This window comes from Haliotis rufescens, unplaced genomic scaffold (assembly GCF_023055435.1).
Source record: "Haliotis rufescens isolate VD_foot unplaced genomic scaffold, xgHalRufe1.0.p SCAF_6, whole genome shotgun sequence".
In the NCBI taxonomy this organism is placed as follows: domain Eukaryota; kingdom Metazoa; phylum Mollusca; class Gastropoda; order Lepetellida; family Haliotidae; genus Haliotis; species Haliotis rufescens.
In genome coordinates, this window is record NW_025964334.1 from 9,230,926 (window position 1) to 9,254,376 (window position 23,451).

General features: G+C 44.4%; 1 protein-coding gene across 1 annotated transcript; it reads left to right on the forward strand.

Moving 5' to 3' along the window:
• The first annotated feature begins 445 nt into the window (after nt 1-445).
• Nucleotides 446-17,362, forward strand: LOC124151636 (perlucin-like). Its single transcript, XM_046524202.2, has 4 exons — nt 446-585; nt 10,100-10,303; nt 13,895-14,065; nt 17,193-17,362. Exons 1-4 carry the CDS (start codon nt 516-518, stop codon nt 17,360-17,362), a joined length of 615 nt encoding a protein of 204 aa, XP_046380158.2. The 5' UTR covers nt 446-515.
• The last annotated feature ends 6,089 nt before the right edge of the window (nt 17,363-23,451 follow it).

Below are 23,451 nucleotides of genomic sequence, written 5' to 3' on the forward strand. Positions count from 1 at the left end.
ACGTCTGCCTGCCAAATAAGCCGCAAATCCGTCAAACATTATCTGGAACCGAGAGCGTCAGGGGGATGTTTTTCATGATAAAATTTTCGGAATGCTCCATTAAATCCAAAAATCTGAAATTGACATGAGGAAGAGTGATGACCTTCTTCGACTTTGGAATTGAGAAATGCGCAGTGAATATTCCAGTAGAATAGTTTTACCATGTGTGAATATTGACCTTGTTCAACTTCTACAGTTTGAACAACTCATTAAGCTCGAAGGCTTGTACGAAGACAATGTGGTTTTTAACGATATTATTTTATGTCCATCTCGATAGGCTTCTGCCATTAGTGTAAACAAAACATTTCTCACAAAAATCGATGAACTTCTACATGAAGCCCAACAGTCAGAGCATAAACATAAGGCGCTTAAGCACATACATACTGGTTACTGTGTTCACATACAATCATTGCTGACGAGACCGTATCGATGTTGCACGCCTGCAACTGCAGCATTTAAAGGAGCATCTTCTCAGAATGAACAGTCTGTGTCCTGTGGTCGTGCATGCTCTCTTCATCTCATACATTCTGGTGATACAGACAAAAGGTGAGCTGAAGACTGAAGCATTATCAAATCCAATTACTCCTAGTCATGGTCGTTAATTAACCATATTTAATTCGGTCAATTAATCTTGAGGTGGTGAGGTGAGGTGAAATGGGGTTTAACGTCGCGTCAAAGATTATTGCACTTACATAGCGACGTGCATGTACGTGTGTGTGTGTGGCTGCTTGTACTAGTCCGGACTGATGCCGATTTATAGTGCTAGCACACTGAGATACCATGCCGCAGTTTAACATGAATATTCCACTCAGACACAGTATACTGACTCCGAGCCGACCAGTCCTTGTTTTAGCCCCTTAATGCCGAGCGCCAGACAGGGTAACAACAAGTATCTTTTTAACGTCTTTTGGTATGACGCGGCCGGGGATCGAACCCCGGACCTTCCCCTCACCGGGCGGATGCTCTACCACTAGACCACGGAGGCGGTCAATTAATCTTGTGAAAAAACGTCATTCCTTGTTCCATGAGGCAGTTCTTACTAAAGGTGGTTACCATAGACATACTTACATAAGATATTATCTATCTTCAGAGTTTCAGGACAATCACACTTGGTACCACACGTTCATGATATAATGGGAATCGTACAAACGACTCTGCCTTTGGCAGAAATTTCTTATGAATATGAACAGGATTTTGTCGCTTTAATGAAAACTTTTATCATGAAGATGGCTAAATAATGTTTAGATAAGGCTATAGTCAACATTTTAATGTCCAAGGAATACCGATATTTTTTCTGTAATAGTATTACCTCTTGATGGTCAAATGACTTAAATGTTACGATATCTGTAGCATATTCAATGTCCAAGGGATCTTCATATTCGTATTTGTCACGATATTATCATGTACATTTACAAGGATAACAGGGAGCTAGCACTACACAATCCTATTGAAACATAGTCTATCTCTAACACATTGAACGCATCCGACTCATAACAGTTAAGTAATAAAAACTGAGTACAATTGTTTTTGTACATAGTTATTATTATCACATACGATACTGATTTGTTTGTTTGTTTGTTTGTTTGTTTGTTTGTTGTTTAACGCCGCACTCAGAAATATTCAAGCTATATGACGGCGGTCTGTAAATAATTGAGTCTGGACCAAACAATCCAGTGATTGATATGAACATTGATCGCCGCAACTGGGATCGATGACATGCATCAACCAAGTCAGCGACCCTGACCACCCGATCCCGTTAGTCGCCTCTTACGACAAGCATAGTCACCTTTTACGGCAAGCATGGGTTGTTGAAGACCTATTCTACCCCGGATCTTCACGGGTTCATATGAGACTGAAACATGATAATATCATTGATACAAAATTTTCCTTTGCAGAAGTAATACTACTTCCTTGACATAGGCAATGTACATGTAGGGGTGTTTGGGTAGCCTAGATGGCAAAGCGTTCGCTCGTCACACTGAAAGCAACTGTTTGAATCCCATATGGGTACATGAAGCCAATGTCTGGGTCCCCCGTTCTGTGGCACCCAAACGGCGTGAATCGAGGTTGACATGTTGACATATACACGTAAAGAATGTGTTATCTGGATAGATCCTGATATATTATTGTGCTGGTTTTATTTGTTCTATGACATTCTCAACAGTACTACAACGATAATGTTAATCACTGGATTGTCTGGTCCAGACTTGAATATTTACACAACGCCGTCATATAGCTGGAATATTGCTGATCGCGGCGTAAAACAACAAACCAACCAACCAACATCATGCCAAACTGTATCTCTTTTAATGTAATCACTTCCAAAGAAGAAACGCAAAACGGATATTTTTGGCCATCAAAGCAAAATTAGCGGACCAAGAGGTGCAAAATGAAGAGGTTTAATGTGTTATAGTGTCAGTGACAAATTTCCTCGATCAAAATGATCACTAGGACATGCAAACCATTAGTCGGGAAACACGTTCGATTCGGAAAAAACGCACCCAGTGCATTAACAAAAGGGCCAGAGAGCTGCACGTACTGCACGTGCAGCATCACTATGAAGGGTATTAAAGTGCAGGATTTTTGTTTGCCTGACAACTGCGTCAATCGAACTGTGACATTTCCACAACATGCCAAAATAACAGACGTGCAAAGAAACAACGTCAAAGGCCGCTTGCAGGAAGGTGAATTCCGATCAGCTGTAGCCAGGGTTTTCAATCTAGCGCCCAGCACCAACACAAGGCTATAGGATCGGTTTCAACAGCATTGGTCAACACGTGATCGGCCAAGGTCGGGACGACCAAGAGTAACCACCCCCGCCCCGCTACATCCGACTGTGCCACCTACGTGAAAGGCCTACAACAGCCACCTCAACCGCATCCCAAATACCGGGACAGCGCAGAATCTCCGACCAAACCGTACGAAACCGTTTAAGAGCAGCAGGTCTACGAGCAGGACGTCCTGTTCTATGCGTCATATTGAGTCCACAACATCGTCACCAACGACTGCATTGGTGTCGTCAACACAGGGTATGGCCTCAACTGCGATGGAGAGATGTCTGGTTCTGCGACGAACCAAGATTTCTCCTCCGTCGAGGGGATGGATGAGCACGGGTCTACAGACGTCGGGGAGAACGTTACGCCGGAAACTGCGTACAGGAAGTGGACAGGTTTGGTGGGGGTAACGTTATGATGTGGGCGGCTATCTCTCATCAAGCCAGGACAGGTTTGGTCCATATCCAGGGCAATCATTACGATTGTAATTACATTTTATGTCTGCATATAAAATCGCTGTGATGCACAATGACATCGCCTGTCGTGTATATTAGTGACATGTAGTGATGAAAGAAATGTAAGAGTATATGTGAAGACATCCTCAGAGCCGAATGTCCGTAAAACCGTGCCTCTAAGTGTTGGATGATGTAACATTCTTGCATGACGATTGTACTTTTAAAGGTTTAAATCACTTTGTTAACGTCTGATTGACACTGATGATTTTGGTGCAGCGAGGGACATGATTCTGGGGTATAAAATGTCCGTTCACTTCATCTAAAATGAATTGTCTGAAACCGACAATCCAGTGATTGATATTACGAGCAGCGATCCACGCCGTCAGGGGCCAATGACACGCTGTCGCCGAAGACAATAAAGTCACCTTTTACGACAAGCACAGGCTGCTTGGGACCAATTCTAACCAGGAATCAACATGGGCGAGCACACAAGAAACAACGTATGCATGAATGTTGACAATGGATACCGTTTTTGGGCGTCGGATGTCGAATGGTTAAGTGCTGCTATATTGACCGGTCGTAGACATTCCTTTCCCCTGGTATTGTGATGTAAAGGTTGTATTGTAGTCTATGGTCTGTATAATGTTTGCAAATTCATGGCGTGCTCATCCTTATGTCGGAGTGCGTGTACACGTTAAAGGGAGGAGATAATACTAATGGTGTAATCAACGACCACTATTTGCAAACTTTTATGACATGTTTCTAGAAATGTTTTCTCTCGTTCAGGACAACCGGATAAGGCAAATAACTTGAGGTTGTCTCTTACCTTCAGCGAAATCCGATAGATAGCAAACATCATAGAAGAATATGTAGCGTCCGAAACAGTTGATCAGCTTAGAAGTATTTTTTTCTGTATCCAAGACAACCCAATATGATCATTTTCGATTCGCTGATGTCTATATTAGTAATAATCAAATATAACGATATTGGCATAGTCAACACGCCTGTGTATGATATGTCAATAAAAGCTGCATTCTGGTAGAGCTTAGTTGTTTTCCAGCACGTTATTGTCAATAAATAGAATTGAATCAGTTCTTACAAATATCGATGAACTTCCCTACAGTCAGATAGGCTCCAACACATCATGACAGGCTGTGGGTAAATATGCAGTCATTGTTGATGATACATTATCGGTGTTTCAGGCCTTGTATTGTAAGGACATCGACCTGCATGTTCTAAGCATGTTGTACATCCTGGTTATACATACTCAAGGTGAGCTCAAGACTGAAGCATTATCAAATCCAATTGCTTCGTGAAATGGTCGTTATTTAACCAAGTTTAATTTTACCAATTCATCTTACGAAAAAACGTAATTCCTTGATCCTTGAGGCAGTTGTTACTATACGTGGCAAAATGATAAAAACTATACAGTCTATTAATACAGCTGTTAAGGCTAGTGTTTAAATTAAACATTCATTTTCTGAAATGTTTCAGTGCCCAAGAGGAGTACGTCAGGGTTGTGTGTTAAGCCCCCTTTTATTCTCGATGATCGTTAACGAACTAGCTGCTGAAGTTGAACAGAATTCCGGACCAGGAATACAACTTCATCCTGTTTTACAGAGATATTCCTGTTATTATTTGCAGACGATATTATTCTAATCGCAGATACCATAGGTGGACTTCAGAAGCGTATTGATGATCTAGAAAAGTATTGTAATGATTATGATTTAGACGTCAATTTGGATAAAACCAAGGTGGTTGTTTTTAAGAAAGGTGGTGTGTTGTCATGAAAAGAGATTTGGTACTATTAAGGTCTAAAGTTGGTTCCGAAGTCTAGGGTTTACACCAGAATGATGAAATAGAAACCATACACACATTGACATGCAAGGGCTTTCTAGATGTCAGTGTGAAATTGTCAACACCCAACAACATGGTTCGAGGTGAATGTGGGCGGTATCCATTATATCTTTATGCATACAAAAGAGTTATTGGTTATTGGATAAGGTTATTGAGTATGTCCGATTGTCGATTTCCAAAGAAATGTAAATACATATGATGCTTCAGGCAGAAAGTAATGGTAAAATTCACAGGGTCTCAAAATGTAAATTTTTATTGTTCAGTTTGGGTTTTGGCTCTGTATGGGAAAACCAGTGTTGCAGTCATCCTCATTCGTTTTTGTCAGAATTTATGTCGCGTTTGAAATGTAGTTATGAACAGGATTGGCATAGTCTTCTGGAAAAGGGTTGTAAACCTTTCTCTTATTCTCTATTCAAGGTATCGTTTGGTACAGAGTTGTATCTTAGCTGTGTGACCGTCAATAAATTGAGAGTGGCGCTTGCTCGGTTTAGATGTTTTTCGTATCAGCTGTGTGTTGAAACTGGGAGATACGCTAACATCCCACTAACAGAAGACTATGTTGTGTTTGTAATGCTGGCTATGTGGAGGACGAGTATCATTTTTTGTTAGTTTGCTCTGGTTATAACAAGCTACGGGTGGATCACTTACCACAGAAATATTGTGAATATCCGACCAAACACAAATTTAATATCATTATGTCTACAACTGATTGTAAATTGATTGAACGTCAAACTATCTATATCTATCAAGCGATGTCACTTCGTTGTACATTATTGTCACAACAGTAACAGCTGTGTACATCACGTCAATTGTAATACAAATGTAACTGTGGGCCGATGGCCTGCAATTACGAAATAGTGAGTGAGTGAGTGAGTGAGTTAAAATATAACGTCGCATCGGAAGACCTATTCTACAAAGGAATCTTAATGTATTTGAGTTAGCATTGTGCATAACCACCAGTAGCTAAGGTGATGACGTAAAACAAGCTGGGGTGCAGGGAGCTGATGCACCGTAAGTCCACAAGATCCCCAGTGAGGTGGCCTAGCCTTGGTTACTGGTGGCTCTTAGCCCGTGTTTTAAAAAATTGTAAATAATTTATGATAACATATTTTTGATAAATTTGTATTCATGACTCAGTTGTATATACATGTATATCAACTTGTTCTAGTTGCTGCATGACTGTAATAATTCCGATGCGACGTTTAATATTAACTCACTCACTGAGCTTATGCTCTAGAATAATGCATCTAGAAACTTTCGGACATTGACATGACGTTGACATGCGTTATTCCGAAAGTGTCACGTTTTGGCGTGGCCTATTTGTTTAGCTGAACAAACACTATAAATATTGAAACTATGTGATGATATCTGAAGACAATCTGAACATATTTACATTCTAGATAAGGATTCAATAACAAAATAATGCAGATGGTGAAGAGTAATTAAAATACTTGCAAGTGCATCAACCATTATTGAAGCCAGAAGCACGTGCCACATCTACCAGATCGAGACAAAATATGCCAAAGTTGGTAAACTATCATCGAGGTAACTCCGAAATAGATTCCAAATAAAGGAAACTTCATAATTTACTATTGTTTCATCATCACCTGTTTACAAGTTTTTGACGTGGGTTGCAGTCACGGATGTCTTCGCTCCTATGTTGTTGGGTTTTTTGTGATTGTTGAAGTCTGAATCTAAAATCGTAATGGATTCCGCGTTCGTTGATCGTCAAATTATTTTCTGACAACGACAACGGCGGAGAGAGACATAACATATTGATATGATATAAGAAATATAACATAATATTGTTATTGGTCTATCATTGCAAGATTGACAATCGAGAATATTAAAGATGTTTTTGGAACCTTTTTCTGCGAACCCAGAACCGGTGACCTTTACACTGACTGAAACATTGTTATCAGATTTCGCGATCTTTATTTCTCTCTCGTCATATCAAACTGAAAATGACAAATGAAACACGCGTCGATCGTCGACTTTCGCCAAGTATATACATGAAGGCAATATGAACTGTGTAGATATTAAAATATCGATAATATATTCATAATATTCAACCAAACCACTTGACATTAGGATTGCTGATTATTTATAAGTTGTTTATTGTATCCTGCAAGTTTAATAATGTGACTCCTTGGATAAACCCAAAGAGTGCCTCGAAATTTAAAGCTTTCCTTTCTGTCTTAACGTTTGCATAATATATTTACTGAAATGGTTCATCATTTACCATCACGCTATTATGTGTCGATAAAAATACGAACTTATGCTCAATTAATATTAATATTTGGGATATTTGATTATTGAAATTAATTTCCAGAAACGTAATGATTTAAACAAGTTCCTAATATGAAACGCATTCCACCTTCAATAATGTAATTTAGTTAAGTTAAAGAAAATTTAAAAATTACATGTCTGTTCGCTTTGGTTTAATCTCTGTTATTTCCGGATATTGTTTTATATAATATTGTGTATATGTCTTATTTAAATGTTCGAAATATCGATTCCTTCGGCAACCCACCTTCTTTACAGCACCTATGCTAAACAAGTCAGCAGGCAAAAGGTTAAGTCACCTTTTTTACGCCAAGCGCAAGTTGCTGAGGGGAGAACACAACAATCTACGTATGCTTCTATTTTGACAATGGATACCCGTTATTTGAAGTCTGATGGTTAAGTGCTGCTATATTTGACCGGTCGTAGAGATTCCGTTCTTGAAGTAATGTGATGTAAAGGTTGTATTGTAGTCTGTGGTCTGTATAATGTTTGCACATTCATGGCGTCCTAATCCTCATGTCGGAGTGCGTGTACGAGATAAAGGAAATAGATAATACTGGTGGTGTAAATTACAACAACTATTGGCAAACTTTTATGACAAGTTTATGGTAATGTTCTCTCTCATACCCGACTATCGGATAGGGCAAGCACTAAGTTTGTCTCCAAAGAACCTTCAGCAAAGTCCAATAGCATGTATGATGTACCATAGGTTTTTTTGCAATCACGTGTAATCCATGCGTCCAAGGTTGGGAACATCCCTGTTGTTTTCATAAGTATTGTCACAGGTAGGGGTTCATTTGTAGTTCTTCCGAAATGCCCAATTCATCATTCAAGAAACATTCCCATTCCATGATTACTAGAAAACTATTGTCACTGTCAGAGTCGGACATATAGGCATGTTGTATCAGGATACCTAAAAAATGAAAGAAGTTAGTAAGATCGATGCTTCGTCGTTGTATCACTGATCAGCGAAAGAATTAACACAGTTGAAGAAATAGTGTGTTTCGCACATTGTTTTCTCACCAAGAGTGAACCTTCAGTTGTGATGTAGATGTTTTTCGTCACATTTCCGTTGTTGAAAGAGTATATTTAAATCATTTAATCCCACTCATATTTATGTCTCCTAGAGTGCGAACGGAAGGGCGGGCGTTTAATTGTGGAGGTAGCTAGTGCGGTAAAACGTGTAATTGTGGAGGTAGCTAGTGCGATAAAACGTGTAATTGTGGAGGTAGCTAGTGCGATAAAACGGGTAATTGTGGAGGTAGCTAGCGCGATAAAACGTGTAATTGTGGAGGTAGCTAGCGCGATAAAACGTGTACTTGTGGAGGTAGCTAGTGCGATAAAACGTGTAATTGTGGAGGTAGCTAGTGCGATAAAACGTGTAATTGTGGAGGTAGCTAGTGCGATAAAACGGGTAATTGTGGAGGTAGCTAGTGCGATAAAACGGGTTATTGTGGAGGTAGCTAGTGCGATAAAACGTGTAATTGTGGAGGTAGCTAGTGCGATAAAACGTGTTATTGTGGAGGTAGCTAGTGCGATAAAACGGGTTATTGTGGAGGTAGCTAGTGCGATAAAACGTGTAATTGTGGAGGTAGCTAGTGCGATAAAACGTGTAATTGTGGAGGTAGCTAGTGCGATAAAACGGGTTATTGTGGAGGTAGCTAGTGCGATAAAACGTGTAATTGTGGAGGTAGCTAGTGCGATAAAACGTGTAATTGTGGAGATAGCTAGTGCGATAAAACGTGTTATTGTGGAGATAGCTATTGCGATAAAACGTGTAATTGTGGAGGTAGCTATTGCGATAAAACGTGTAATTGTGGAGGTAGCTAGCGCGATAAAACGTGTAATTGTGGAGGTAGCTAGTGCGATAAAACGTGTAATTGTGGAGGTAGCTAGTGCGATAAAACGGGTAATTGTGGAGGTAATTTCCTCCAACAAGACCATATATGGCGCCTCTGTATTCATAGGCTCCTCCTGCTCTGTAATTTCGTTTCAGTCTTTTAAATAAATAATCAGGACAAAAGTGCATTTAAACCTTATTTTCTTATGTTTTGAATTCGCTAATGGTTTTTACGATGTTCTATCTATCCAGAAATGCAAAGTTGTATACATGCACGAGATTTGCACTTTGGAATATTTTGACAATTGGAATAACATCCCCCAGGCTGTTTCAATCATCTCGGACTCGTGAAGATTCGGGTTAGAAACCTATGCATGCGATAAGAGGCGACCAACGGGATCGGGTGGTCTGGCTCGCTGACTTGGATGATGGATGTCATCGTATCTCAATTGTGTATATCGATGCTCATGATGTCAATCACCGGGATTTCAATTCATTCAATCTGGCGTCTACAATACACCGTCGCTGCCTCGCCTGTATATAATGCAAATGGTGGTCAATCGCGATAATGACCTCGTCAATTGAATTACCATACCAGTCCGCTTTTAGGGCGTGTCCAGGGCGTTGTCGATTAATTTGTTATGATAAAACTTTGATCAGACGAATGACTAGAGATTATGTTATTTTTTCAATGACATAACATTTACCCTACTTTGTATGAAGCACAGTTACTTCCTTCCGCGAGTATAGATTCAAGGTCTGAAAAATGCAAACAACACGTTTCTACTACTTCCACTACTGACATACAATATGGACTGAGATGTACTAAAATCTTTTCTTTTTTCAAGGATATAGTCAATCATACGAAACTGGTGGAGTGTGTTACTGGTTCTCTGACAGAACGGAAACCCTACAAGCTGCCAATCAGACATGCGCAGAAATGACAGGACATCTGGCACAGTTGCACTCACGAGAAATATTCGATTCTGTCATTCGGAATATGAAAGGACATGGAAATGCGTACTGGGTGGGATTGCATAAAGTCATATCAGGTATTTAGGTTTTGTTAACTTTGCTTTTGTTTAATGTTCTTTTAACGCCGCACTCAGCAGAATTCCAGCTTTATGACGGCTGACTGTCAAAGATCGATTTGGATTGACTTTATGATTCATATTATTCGCAACGACCCACGTTGTTTAGGTTAGATGACATGCAAATATACAAGTCACAAAGTCTGACCGTCCGATCCTAGGACCAGCGTAGGTCAATTCTAACCTGGAATTGACAGTAGATATTTTGCACGGGCGTTTATTGTCAAACTTACAAATTACGGAAGTTCATTTATCCCTCTGGCATGTTCATGTTACTGATGGGCGGTCGGGTGGCCCAGTGGTTACAGCGTTCGCTCGTAACGCTGAAGACCCGGGTTCGATTCCAAACTGTGTGAAGCCCATTTCTGGTGTCCCCCGGCGTGATATTGCTGGAATAGTGCTAAAAGCGGCGTAAAACCAAACTCCCTCACTCTCTCATATTACTGATATGGGAGAAAACGTCTACATTTTATTCACTCACTCATTGAATCTAACACTGATTAACAGTTGAGTACGAATTGCTGATAATATCAACCGCTGGTTTGTGTGGACAGATCACAAGTATTCAAAATGTTGCTGGAGTATTGGTTGCTAAAGTACAAAACAACAACAAAAAACATATACATGTATAACGTCAATGCCAGAGAATAACAATTCTAGATTATCCGATTAAACAGGTATCATTGGGAGTAAAAGGTAAAATAGTGCGTAAAACATAATGTATGACAATCATTCATGACACCAGGAGTTCGCGAAAAGGGTAAGCATGTTCTTTCCTGCTTGTTGCCTCACATCACACAGCAGCAATCCTACCATGCGACGCTGGTCTGAAAACAATGAAGCATATGTTGCTCAGTGAACCATGTATCTTGCAATCCTTACTATAAGATATACTTATGAAATTACATTACAATATTACTAGTCGTTGAAAATTAATGGAGAAAATATGTGACCTTAACCATATACTTACTTTGCAATATATCATTTCCCGTACCCGTTGAACGTCTTAAATATTCGAAAATCACAAATTATCGCGTCGATATTGTAAATAAAATAAAAGCAACAAAACCCTTTCAATATTCATAAGAAATTTCTGCAAAAAGCAGAGTCTGTTGTATGGTTATGTCGATCGTTTTTATGAATCACCATCAAATAGTGATTATACCAGGTGGTCGCGAAAACGTGAATGTACCGTACCCAACGTCACAAACACATGCAAAGGCAAATTGCATTGGACATCAGTTTTGTCACTGATGTGAAATTTTTCAAATTTGAAAATTTCCTCCGCATGTCTTCCACAACACTCGTTGAAGCTTCACAGAGATCTGTTGTATGTCCTGTTCAAACAGCTTCTGGGCACGAATCGCATGACGCTCTTTGAAATCTTGGTGGAAAGAGCATGCTCGATTCTACCTCAAAAGTGGTGAAGTGTTGACACCAAAGGCTTGAGCTGAAAGAATATTGCCCGACATTAAGGGAAAGTTGTCATAATGACTTGTGGAGAGTGTTTTGTCACTTTGAATCGCTACGCCCAGATCTAAATATGAAACAGATGAGGCATCTCGCTGGTCCCCATGTCTCTAGTTCAGGTGGTTAAATCAATGGACGGGAACTGGCTATTTGATGATATTGAATAATTTCAGATCATCGATATACCTGAACTTAAGTTAAAACGTCCTGGACAAATTTACCAAACCGAGCAGAAATTCCGATTCATATGCATAAAGAAACAAATCAGCATGACAGGGCGCACAAGTGATGGTCATGGGGCACCATTTGTCTCACATTTTAAGTTATCACGCAGACCCGTGTATATTGGGATGTATATGAGGTTGTCTAAATTTGACCGCCACTGCCCAACTTTGTTTTTGAAACCACGTGGCGCTTGGACATCCCAGGAATATCGTAACATGTGTATCTAAAAAAAACACCTGTGAATATGTCTTGACAGGTTGACCAGTCTTGTCAAATGTTAAGGTCACCTCGAGGTCAGACACAGAAGAAAATTTCGTGTAAACAATAACACACGAAGCAGTTACTGTAGGTCAATGAAGCATGTGTCCTTTGAGCTACTCTGACCAGAACTGCTAGTAGTTCATTTTTACGTTAAATTAAACCGAGGGTCATCATTTTGGCGAATAACCCTTTGGAATTTTATTGAAATACTTGACACTGAAGGTCAAGTACACCCTCAAGGGCCGTCATATTGCTAGAATATTGCTGAGTGCGGCGTTAGACAACAGACAAAACAAAACACCCTCAAGGTCACACATTATGCACTCAATAAGGATTTCCAGTCTATCAACATTTATGGTAGGCATGTGGAGGTCAATGTCAGGGACAGAAATGATGTCAGATGCCATTGCCTATGTTGTCTTTACCTTATCCACCAGTGGCTAAAGTGATGACGTAAATCCTGCTGGGGTATCATGCAGGAAGCAGAGGTACTGTAAGTCCCCATGATCCCCAGCGAGGTGGCCTAGCTTTGGTTGCTGGTGGCCTATAGCCCGTGTTTTAAAAATGTATATATGATATTGTTATGCTCAAATATGTTTCATAAATTGTTTCTAAATATAGTATGCTCAAATATGTTTTACAACTTGTTTTTAAATAAAACTTTGCATTAATGACTAAATTGTAAATATATTAACTTCGTCGCTATATGGCTGAAATAATGCCGAACCGACGTTAAATTTTAACTCACTCACTCACTTACCTTATGCTTATGTATATTTTGGAATCACAAATTCTATATTTATGTAGCAGATGAATACGTGTGTTGTCTTTACCGGTACTATTAGTGTGGCCGGTATTTCAGTTATTTACAAACCGACGCCATGTTGCTGCAAGCGGCGTTAAACAGCAAACAATATTCCACGGCGTGTCAGCTTGAGGTTGGAGAAAAGCCCGAAGCGAGGCCGGCAATTTACATTGATCACTTTAAAAGGAAGGTTGTTTATCAAAGTGTGTAAGTAGAATGGAAAATTAAAGAAATTAATATATTCTTATAAATGTAGTTTCACCGACTTCAGTACATTCAAGACCCGTGAAGATCCGGGGTAGAATAGGTCTTCAGCAACCCATGCTTGCCGTAAAAGGCGCCTATGCTTGTCGTATGAGGCGACTAACGGGATCGGGTGATCAGGCTTGCTGACTTGGTTGATGCATGTCATCGATCCCAATTGCGCGGATCGATGCTCATGATAGTAATCACTGGGGTGTCTGGTCCAGACTCGATTATTTACAGACCGCCGTCATATAACTGGAATATTGCTGAGTGCGGCGTTAAACAACCAACCAACCAACCAACCAACAAGTAAAGTACATTTTGCTGCCAAGAAACCCCGATCCCGATCCCGATTCGCATCATACCCTCGCTCATGGGTTTCACTAGAATGGTACACGTCTACGACCTGCACTTCAGGCTCACTCACTCACTCACTCACTCACCCACTCACTCGCTGCAGTAAGGGAATATTCTAACCATAAGACGTGTGTTTGCATTTGTCTTGAAACGTCATGTGCGTTATTGGTGTAATATTACTTCGTCAGATTACTACTGGGATAACAAAGATTCTCCAACCTCATCCCAGTGGAATCCGTCGGAACCCAATGACACAGGAGACTGTGTGAGGCTGACATACACCACCAGTGGCCATCGTCTTGCTGACAATCCATGCACACTTCTCTACAACTTTATCTGCGAGAAACCATTTGAACCAGGTAGGATAGACACCTACTTCGTATGCGTGTACTATGGGCCTATGGGCTTTTCAGTATTTAGAAATAAAGATTGATTGATTGATAGACACAACTGGAATAAGGTTGCGCAGAACTTACTGTATGTTTTCATTTAGGAAGACGTATCAAGTATTATTTATCGCAACACAGTATGTTGTTTTTTGACAATGTTAGTTATTGATTATATCGTTTAAAATGTACAGACAATTGTATACGGATCTGTAATAATGGAAAATATCAATTAATTTAACTTAATACACAGGAGTGGCAAGTAATTCCTTATTCTAACATGTTGTTTGTAATGTTTGTTTTCTAAGATGCTTCACAATAAGATCAAGAGGGGTGGGATGGGGTGGGGTGGGGGGGGGGGGGGGGGGGGGGGGGGGTGGGGGGGGGGGGGGGGGTAGCCTAATCGTAAAAGCATTTGTTGGTCAAGCCGAAGAGCCTGGTCCGGTTCCCCACATAGGTACAATACGTCATTTCTGGTGTCCCCTTTGTGATATTGCGCGAATATTGCTAAAAGCGACGTAAAACCCTACTCACCCACTCACTCATTCACTCACTAAAATACCACATGAACCGAGAGTACTTTATCCTTATTGAGTTGCATCATAATGAAGTAACGCCATGACGCTGTTGAAACAGTCTTATCGATTCACAAGACCTTACAGCATTATGGTGATCGCGCTGATTGTCTGGTTTACACATTGATATTTAAGTACAAACTACCATTTATTATTAAGCGAGTGAGATGTTAACATTATTTCAGTTATATCCCAGCATGGGAGAAAACGCCTGAAATGATGCAGGACTTAGATGTTTCCATGATGACGTGTTTTGTGCTCACAAACCTAGAAGACCCGTGAAGATCCGGGGTAGAATAGGTCTTCAGCAACCCATGCTTGCCATAAAAAGGCGACTATGCTTGTCGTAAGAGGCGACTAACGGGATCGGGCGGTCAGGCTCGCTGACTTGGTTGATGCATGTCATCGATCCCAATTGCGTGGATCGATGCTCATGATATCAATCGCTGGATTGTCTGGTCCAGACTCGATTATTTACAGACCGCCGTCATATAGCTGGAATATTGCTGAGTGCGGTGTTAAACAACAAAACACCCAACCAACCACAAACCTAGAAACAGGCGAGGCGGGATTCGAAACCATGATCCCTAAGAGACGCAACCCTGCACAGTGACGAATGAGAATATAATCTCCTGCCATAAATCAGACGTTTCAAAATTTTAATTCCGAAACTTCATTCCGCAGGTGCTTTCAACAGGGGATCTGGCAGAATACAAAATGCAGGAGATGCTGGGCACTGTCCAATGAGTACATATCCCGCCGATGGAAGGTTGGCCTGTGCCAGCGCATGCATCCTCGAACCAGTCTGCACCAGCTTTACCTTCAACAGCACCATGTCTTCATGTACATTCTTTACTATGCTTTATGACTGCCACCTGGATATGAGTGAAGTAACAGTCACGCTCGTTGAAAGACAATGCGTCTGGGACTAGGAAACGACGCGTCAAATCACAGCAGAATTGTGACAACGTTAAAGGTTGTTGCCTGTATGACCAGGCGTACATTCTGGTCACACGTGGATTTACCACAGAAAACAAGGAAGGGAATAATACATATGTCTGAATGTATTTTAATCTACAGATAGAATTCCACCCATCCCCCTCCCATACCCTCTCCCCTACCCTACCCCCTACCCTACTCTCTCCCCTACCCCCCTACCCTACCGTCTACCCTACTCTCTCCCCCTACCCTACCCTACTATCTCCCCTACAACCCTACCCTACACTCTCCCCTGCCGTCTACCCTACTCTCTCCCCTACCCTACCCTACCCCCTACCCTACTCTCTCCCCTACCCCCTCCCCTACCACGAATATCAAATGTTCGGTTCCTAAGTTTGGTCTAATAAAGTGTATATCTCCATGAAGTCTCGTAATTTTATACAATATAAAAAAATGTGTTTTACTAGGTTTGGCAAACGAAAGAGTAATATCGATACGCACCACTTCACCTCTTGTCTGAAGTATCTGAAAGCTTTAGAAAGATGTATCAAACGGTTAATGGGTTATGCGTTTGGACCGAACCCTACACTGTCATTAGAGGAAATACAAAAGAAAAGAAAACAATGGTCACAAGATATTGCTTCTCGATAGTGGTTTTCGAACTTGATCTACATACGTATCCCTTAATTTTGTATGCAGAGCGTCATCCTTGTGTACACAGTACGTCCTGGGAAAACTTGTACTCACTGAGGGCCATACGCATAATGTCCCAAAAAATCGAACAAGGGCCATATATATGTCAAAAAGTAAACGAGAACTCGATCTCGGCAGTGTATATCCCTAAACTGGGAATGCAAATTTCACCCTTGTATTTTCCGAGTTTTCTGAAAATACTTGTCCTTATTGAATTCGCATTAAGCTGACACGCCGTGATATAACTGGAATAATGTTAAAAGCGGCGTTAAACCGAACTCACTCACTCACTTATTGAAATCGGACCATGGGGTGGAAAGAAGGAATGAAGGAGACTAACCTGACACCAACCTCCAACTTCCAACTTCACCCAATGGACTCTACTTTGGGCAGAGGTTTTCTTAGACGTAGGGAAAGGATTTTTCATTTATGTCGTTGTTGTGAAAACGATATCTCGGTTTCACAAACCTTGTTTTCTACTCACGTACAAGGGCTGTCAGTTCGTCAAGTCAGTATAATATTCAATACTGCATTGAGCTGGGTACTCGACCTGGTTTACTTACAACGATGGCTGACAACACTGCTGAATCTGGGGTCTCCCGCGGTCAGCCACGGGACGACCTACTCGAACCTTTCCGAAGACCTCCGGAAACCTACGATCACTACATCCCTCCCTGTTTCCTAAGCCCCCCCTAACCCTGAAGGGGCTTCCTCTCACCTTAGACATATCCCGACGAATCCATTGCCGGGAATATGCCATTGTCCACTGGGCCTTCCGGGGTCTCCCGCATCTGGGAGGGCAACCAACTGCACGTCAGTCACATCCGGAAGCTGAGCTACTGAGACCGCCAAAGCCACGACGGTCAAGGGTTCTGAAGCTGTTCTCCGGCCAGCCTCAACACCCATACAGCTGTTGGGCATTGTCCACGCTCTGCTGCAACAGCTCGTGGTACTCGACTCCAACCAGGTCTGCGACAAGGGCTGCTACTCCCTCAATCATGGCAGGAGAGTTAACGGGTCCGCGCTCCGGATGCATATACGGGGAGTCTGTTTCCAACAATAATCGCCCCCGGGGGACTGCTAGGAGCCCTTGCACCTGCCTTTGATTGAATTCTCCGCCTTTTTTGCTGTAAACCCGAAGAATGCGTTGGGGTAGTGTTAGAGCCACTCTTGAACTGTCTCCCGAGTTCCTGTAAAACAGTGGACATGTAGGGGTTGGTCGGATGGCACGCGTTCCTTTAATATTGCGATTGCTCGGGAATGCACATCAGTCGCGTACTTGTCCCCGGTCACCCCTTGCACGTGGAGCACTATCACCTTGTCTCTGGGGGTAATAGCGAGAACTTCTCTCAATACCTCCTCTTGTTTGCACCAACCGGCCGGATTCGTCGACCTATCCAGCCCGATTTCTACCACCGCTACTCCTGGCTGGCTGCACAGGCGAGCTAACTGCCGGAATCTTGTGTCTGTTAACTGATTCACCTTCTTGGGGTGGACCCCCACTGCCACCTTCCACTTCCCCAGGCTGCCCACTTCTGGATACGTCTCGGGGTCACAGTATACTTCCACTGCCCCGACCACCCTGACTCTGTGCTGAGGAGCTGGCTGTGGACCCTCCGCTATCAGCTGTTCGGTGCTGGCCCTAGACAGACTACCCCACAGTTGTCCTTGTACGGTCGAGGTGGAAGTGGCTGTCCACCGCGGCTGGAAGTGAGAGTTCGATTGACTCTTCCATAAGTCTTGCCGGGATCCTATGGCTGGTGCGAATGGTTAAGGGCGACACGGCGGTCTCTGTCGTGCCTGCTCCCCCGCTGGTGTGCCCCGGAGACACGGCATACTGTGCCGTGCCATCCCCTTCGTATGATGTATGAGAGTCCCATGCAGATATCTGGCCAGAAGACACGACTTGCTGCACCGTGCCCTCTTCTGTGGGCGACATGCGGGACTCCCATCCCCAAGTATGGTCGGAAGACACGATTGTCGGCACCGTGCCCTCACCCGTCTCTCCCCAAGTATGGTCGGAAGACACGATTGTCGGTACCGTGCCCTCACCCGTCTCTCCCCAAGTATGGTCGGAAGACACGATTGTCGGTACTGTGCCCTCACCCGTCTCTTTCCACTCTGGGGCCTCCAGATCCATGGGTTCCCACACCTCTACACCGGTACTGGACAGTTCCTGGTCCCAATTTTCTGAGGACTCCGGTTTTGAGGTGGTTTCAACTGGTTGTGGAATGGCCCTGGATGCCACGGGCTGTAGAAACGTCCGGAACTCGTTGATCTGGGATGGGGTGAGTGCATTCATTAGCGATGCCAGCACCCTCCAGTACATTAGGCAAGCCGGTGAATTGATGGGATGTAGGCTGAGGCGAGGAGGTTGTGACCACCCCTCCCTCCTAATCAGCTCCCTCATCCCCGCACACGCCAGTTGAGTGATCTCGCTATCTGCTGGAATCTGTAGGCATCGATTGGCATACTGGACCAACTGGAAAACAGTCCCCTCTGCTCCCAGGATCCATCGAGCCAACTGATTAAGAGCAGATGCTCTTCTGGAGTGGGTTTCCGGGTCTTGCATGGTTTTTTCATCTTCTTTATCCTTGAAATACCAGGGCAGATGTCGGTCTACTACATGCCTCTTCAATTTTTTCGTCTTAATAGGGCAACCCCGCAGGGGACAACGGGATTCAGTGTGGTCCCGCCTGATGCCTTGCCTGCCGGACCGACTCTGCAGTACTCCACCCGAAGTATCCCTTCCAGGCGGAGGCGGACTCACGCTTTTCTTGCAGGCTCTCTTGGATACCTGGTCCTGGCCTTCCCAGGGTATCCTCCTCTTCCCCGTCAGGCTGACCGGGCTATTCCAGGTTACTTTCCTCCTTGGCGGGCTGTCTGGGACTGCCATACATTCCCACTGTTAACCTTCCCAAGATATTTTTCTTGGCGGTCTATCCGGGGCTTCTTCTCTGCCTGCTGGCTGTTCCCGGAAGAAGTCCCGAGCCCTGCTTCTGATTAGCTCCTGAGCCTTGCCCCCGCGACTGGTTTTGGCTGAAAAAACCACTGTGAACTGAGTCTTCCTCCTCGGGGGGGGGCTCCGGTCACTATTTCCTTCTGGACTTTGAAAGGGGCTCGTTCACCCGCCTGCTCGACGGCCGACCCTAGCTGATCTCCCCTAAACCTCTTCTTTCGTTCCTGAGGGCCCTCCTCTGACTGTGCGTCCCCATCCGCCTGCACGACGGACTGTGACGCTTCGGGCTGCTTTTCCGCGTGCACATGTGTCCAGGTCCCGGTGTTGACCTGGACTGTTGCCCGATCCGCCTGCACGACGGACCAGGACCGGTTGGATTTTGCTGAAGGCTGTTGGTGCCTTCTGTCCTCACTCGACAGCATTGGCCCCTGCCTGCTCTGACTCCTGTAAGAACTTCTCCGAGGACCGGGGCTCCGAGGACTGGGGCTCCTGTAACCAGCAGTACTCCTTGGAGAGCTCCTACGGCTGCTGAGCCTGCTGAGCTGAGTCTTTCCCCGCGACGATTTGGGCTGCGCCCATATCTTGCCTGATGCTGCGTGTTTGTAGTTCTCCTTGAATGGTGTCGGCTGGGGCTCCTATGCCGATGAGATGGCCCTTCTGGGCTCCCCCGATACCTCCTCTCCGGACTCGGGCTCCGCCTTTGATGAGGCCTTCTCTCTCCCCCGGAATCCGCCATCAGGACGGACTCACTGTGTCTCTGAGGAGCGGTAGACCGCTCTCTTCTGCTAACCACCTTCTTCCTTCCCCTCTCTCCCTCTTTCCAAGATCGCTCCTGTGACGAACCACTTGTGTTGAACATGGCTATACCTGGAAAGAGAGGAAATGCAAACTAATCACAGGAATACTCCACCCTCTCTGCACAAAAGGGCGGAATAAGCTTGGCTGGACCCACCCACTCCCAACGTCAGCCGAGAGTGGGAATAACATCACCTGCCTAACCCTAGCGGTCATGTCCGTACTGTCGGTCATCCTATTCATCTACTGGCAATCCGGGCAAAAGTACTCCCCTATCGTCTCTGCAATCACCTCGTTGATCCCCACACATTTGCCGTGAAACCAACCGTCGCAGGTATCACAAGCAATCATAAATTCTCCATCATCAGGTTGGCGGCATATGCAGTAAAGGAGTTCATCCTCTGCATCCGGGTCTGGAGTATCCACAGTCGGTTCCAGAAACAGTCCTCCCAGATCCCATCTTGTTTCCTCCGATTTCATCTTTTTCTTCATCCATCGGGGGAGCTCACGGTCTTCGCACGGCTTGATTCTGTCATGATGTACTGTTAGTTCCTTCTTTGGGGTAGCCACGATGAAAAGGTTTGACGTGATCTTCCTTACAATAAGATAAGGCCCCTTCCATACAGGACAGAGCTTCTTACACTGGCCCAGTACCGCAGCAGAGTCCAACACATATACCGGCTGGCCTTCTTGGAATGTCCGGGTCAAGGTTTTCAGGTCGTAGTCCCTTTTCATGCGAGCACTTGCAGATTATAGTGTCACTCGAGCCAGGTCATGGGCCTCCTGGATCGCTTCCTTCAGATCTCTGACATACTCATGGACACTGGGCCCCTCTTCCTCGGGGACCGGGGATCCAAACATCAGATCCACTGGCGTGTTCACCTCCCTGCCCAGCATAAGTCTGTTTGCTGTGAAACCTGTTTGCCTGTTAACAGAGGATCGAATTGCGCTGGAAAGTTGAGGCAAAAACTCATCCCAGGTGTCCTGTGACTTGCCGATGTGACATCGGACCATCTGGAGAAGAGTCCGATTGTAGCACTCTACCTGCCCATTTGAAGATGGTCGGTACGGTGTTGTTCTCGTCTTAGAGATGTGCAATAGGTCACACACCGCCTGGAACATTCGGCTCTCGAAGTTCCTTCCTTTGTCGGTATGTATCTGGAAAGGGAATCCGAAACGCGTGAAAAACTCGTTGACAGCTGCTCTGGCTGTCACCTCCGCCTTCTGGCTGGGCAAGGGAATGCACTCCACCCATTTGGTAAACTGATCTACGATCATGAGGATGTGTTGATTCCCTCGTCTGCTGAGGGGCAGCGGCCCAACAAAGTCCATGTGTACTCTTTCCATGAGGGCGCCTGCATGGAAACACGTCAACTCTGACCGTGCATGTTTCAGCGGTTTCTTGTTCCGGTTACATCTCGAACACGTGGCTACGTAGTCCCTGGCCTCTTGTGAACACTTGTACCAGTAATACTTAGCTCGAAGACGCTCTCTGGTCTTGGCCACTCCCATATGTCCTGACGTGGGAATATCATGCAGGTACTTTAAGACCTCACTCTGAAGGGCTGTTGGTATCAGTACTCGTGCTGGGAGATTCTCAGTTCTGGTGTTCTTTTTCACTAGCACCCCTCGGGAGTCTCGGTAGAACAGTTCTTTGTTCAGGTAATATGATTTGGCTGCTGGACCTGCCAGAAAAAGTTCTTGGTCAGAGGGTACTTCCTTTTTGTCTACCCAGTTCAACAGTATCTCCAAATTTGCATCTTTGGTCTTGCGCCACCGATCTTTGAAAGCTGTCACAGTCATTGTCCCACGGGATCCTGGACAACCCATCCGCATTTTGGTGCTTTGCCCCTGGGCGATGTTCCACAACCATATCATACTGTCCAAGTTCCTCCAGACACCCAGCAATCTGTCCTTCTGGAGATTTGAAATTTAGGAGCCAACGAAGACTGTTGTGGTCTGTGCGGACAGTGAAAGGGCGACCTAGAAGGTAATGGTGGTATTGCCTTGTGAAGCGGATCACCGCAAGCAACTCCTTGCGTGTTGTGCAATAACGTCGTTGTTCAGGGGTCAGTGCGAAACTGCCATAACTCATGACTCTCTCCTCTCCGTGCTGAACTTGAATCAATTCCGCCCCAATAGCCAGGTCAGAGGCGTCAGTATCGAGCAGGAAGGGGTCTGTTTTGTTTGGTAACCCGAGCACGGGTGTAGACAACAGAGCCTGTTTGAGGGTTTCAAAGCTAATCTCCTGATCTGGTCCCCAGTTGAAGGGCTTCTTCCCGGTGATTGAATACAGTGGGGCCGCTAGCTTGGCATAATCCTTGATAAAGTTTCTGTGATAGTTCGCGAATCCCAGGAAGCTTTCTGTTTCCTTTGTCATCTTAGGGGCTGGCCATTCAGCGACCACTCCAAGACTAGCGTTGTTCACCTCCACTCCATCACGACTGACGGTTCTCCCTAGAAACTCTATTTTCTGCTGGAAGAGTTCGCACTTCTTTGGCTTCAGTTTCAGGCGGTATTCTCGGAATCGTCTCAAAACCGTCCGTAGATTCTCAAAGTGCTGAGGGATGGTAATGCCATTTACCACTGCGTCGTCTAAGAATGATGTTAGTGCAGTTGTTCATTAGGAAGTCTGTTCCCAAGATTAGCGAGTCTCCGATCGGGGCTACCAAGACTTCTTGTCTATACGTCCTGCCGTGAATTCGCAGTCTGGCAGGCTCTGTTACCCATCCCCTCATCCTCAGGTCTCTCCCTGCATTGTTTACCATGACCTCCTGCACTAGGACTGGTTTGTCTGATAGCCCATCATAGAACGTATCTGCAATAAGGGTTACATCAGCCGCGCTGTCCACTATTCCCACTGTATTCACACCTTGAAAATCCACCTTGATCGTGTAGGAGGCACCTTGGTTAAGGGCATGGATTGTAATCATTGGAAGCCCTGTCTCTATGTCAATCTGTCTGCCTTTGCTAATTCTGGGTGATTCTCCTGGCTTCGATTGTACCGGCTCACTGTGTGAGTCTTGGCTGGTTCTTTCGGGCTTGTGCTCTTTGTCCGGTGATTTGTGCATCAGAGGGACCGGCTTGTTTGCTGTTGGCGGCGGCCAGGGAAGTGGTCTGTCCCTGTCGAATGTCCCATGAGGCAGTGTGGAGACTCTGTTGGTTCCCCTCAATGTGTCATGAACCATTGACACCGTCTCTGTTGCTATGTCTGGTGGCCATGGAGGTGGTCTGTCCCTATCGAATGTCCTATGAGGCATTGTAGGTAAGCTGCTGGTTCCCACCGGCTTATGTTCCCCGTCCGGTATGTCATGAACCAGGAGTGTCGGCTCTATGTTATGTCTGGTGGCCATGGAGGTGGTCCCTTTGTGTCTGGTTGACCTGTGTGAGGTGTGGGG

Bases quoted from the DNA above. Each gene is read 5' to 3' on its own strand.
- LOC124151636 (XM_046524202.2), top strand. From the start codon at position 516: ATGAACAGTCTGTGTCCTGTGGTCGTGCATGCTCTCTTCATCTCATAC. The intron at 586-10,099 runs GTGAGCTGAAGA...TCTTTTTTCAAG, and splicing joins TCTGGTGATACAGACAAAAG to GATATAGTCAATCATACGAA. The intron at 10,304-13,894 runs GTATTTAGGTTT...TTACTTCGTCAG, and splicing joins ATTGCATAAAGTCATATCAG to ATTACTACTGGGATAACAAA.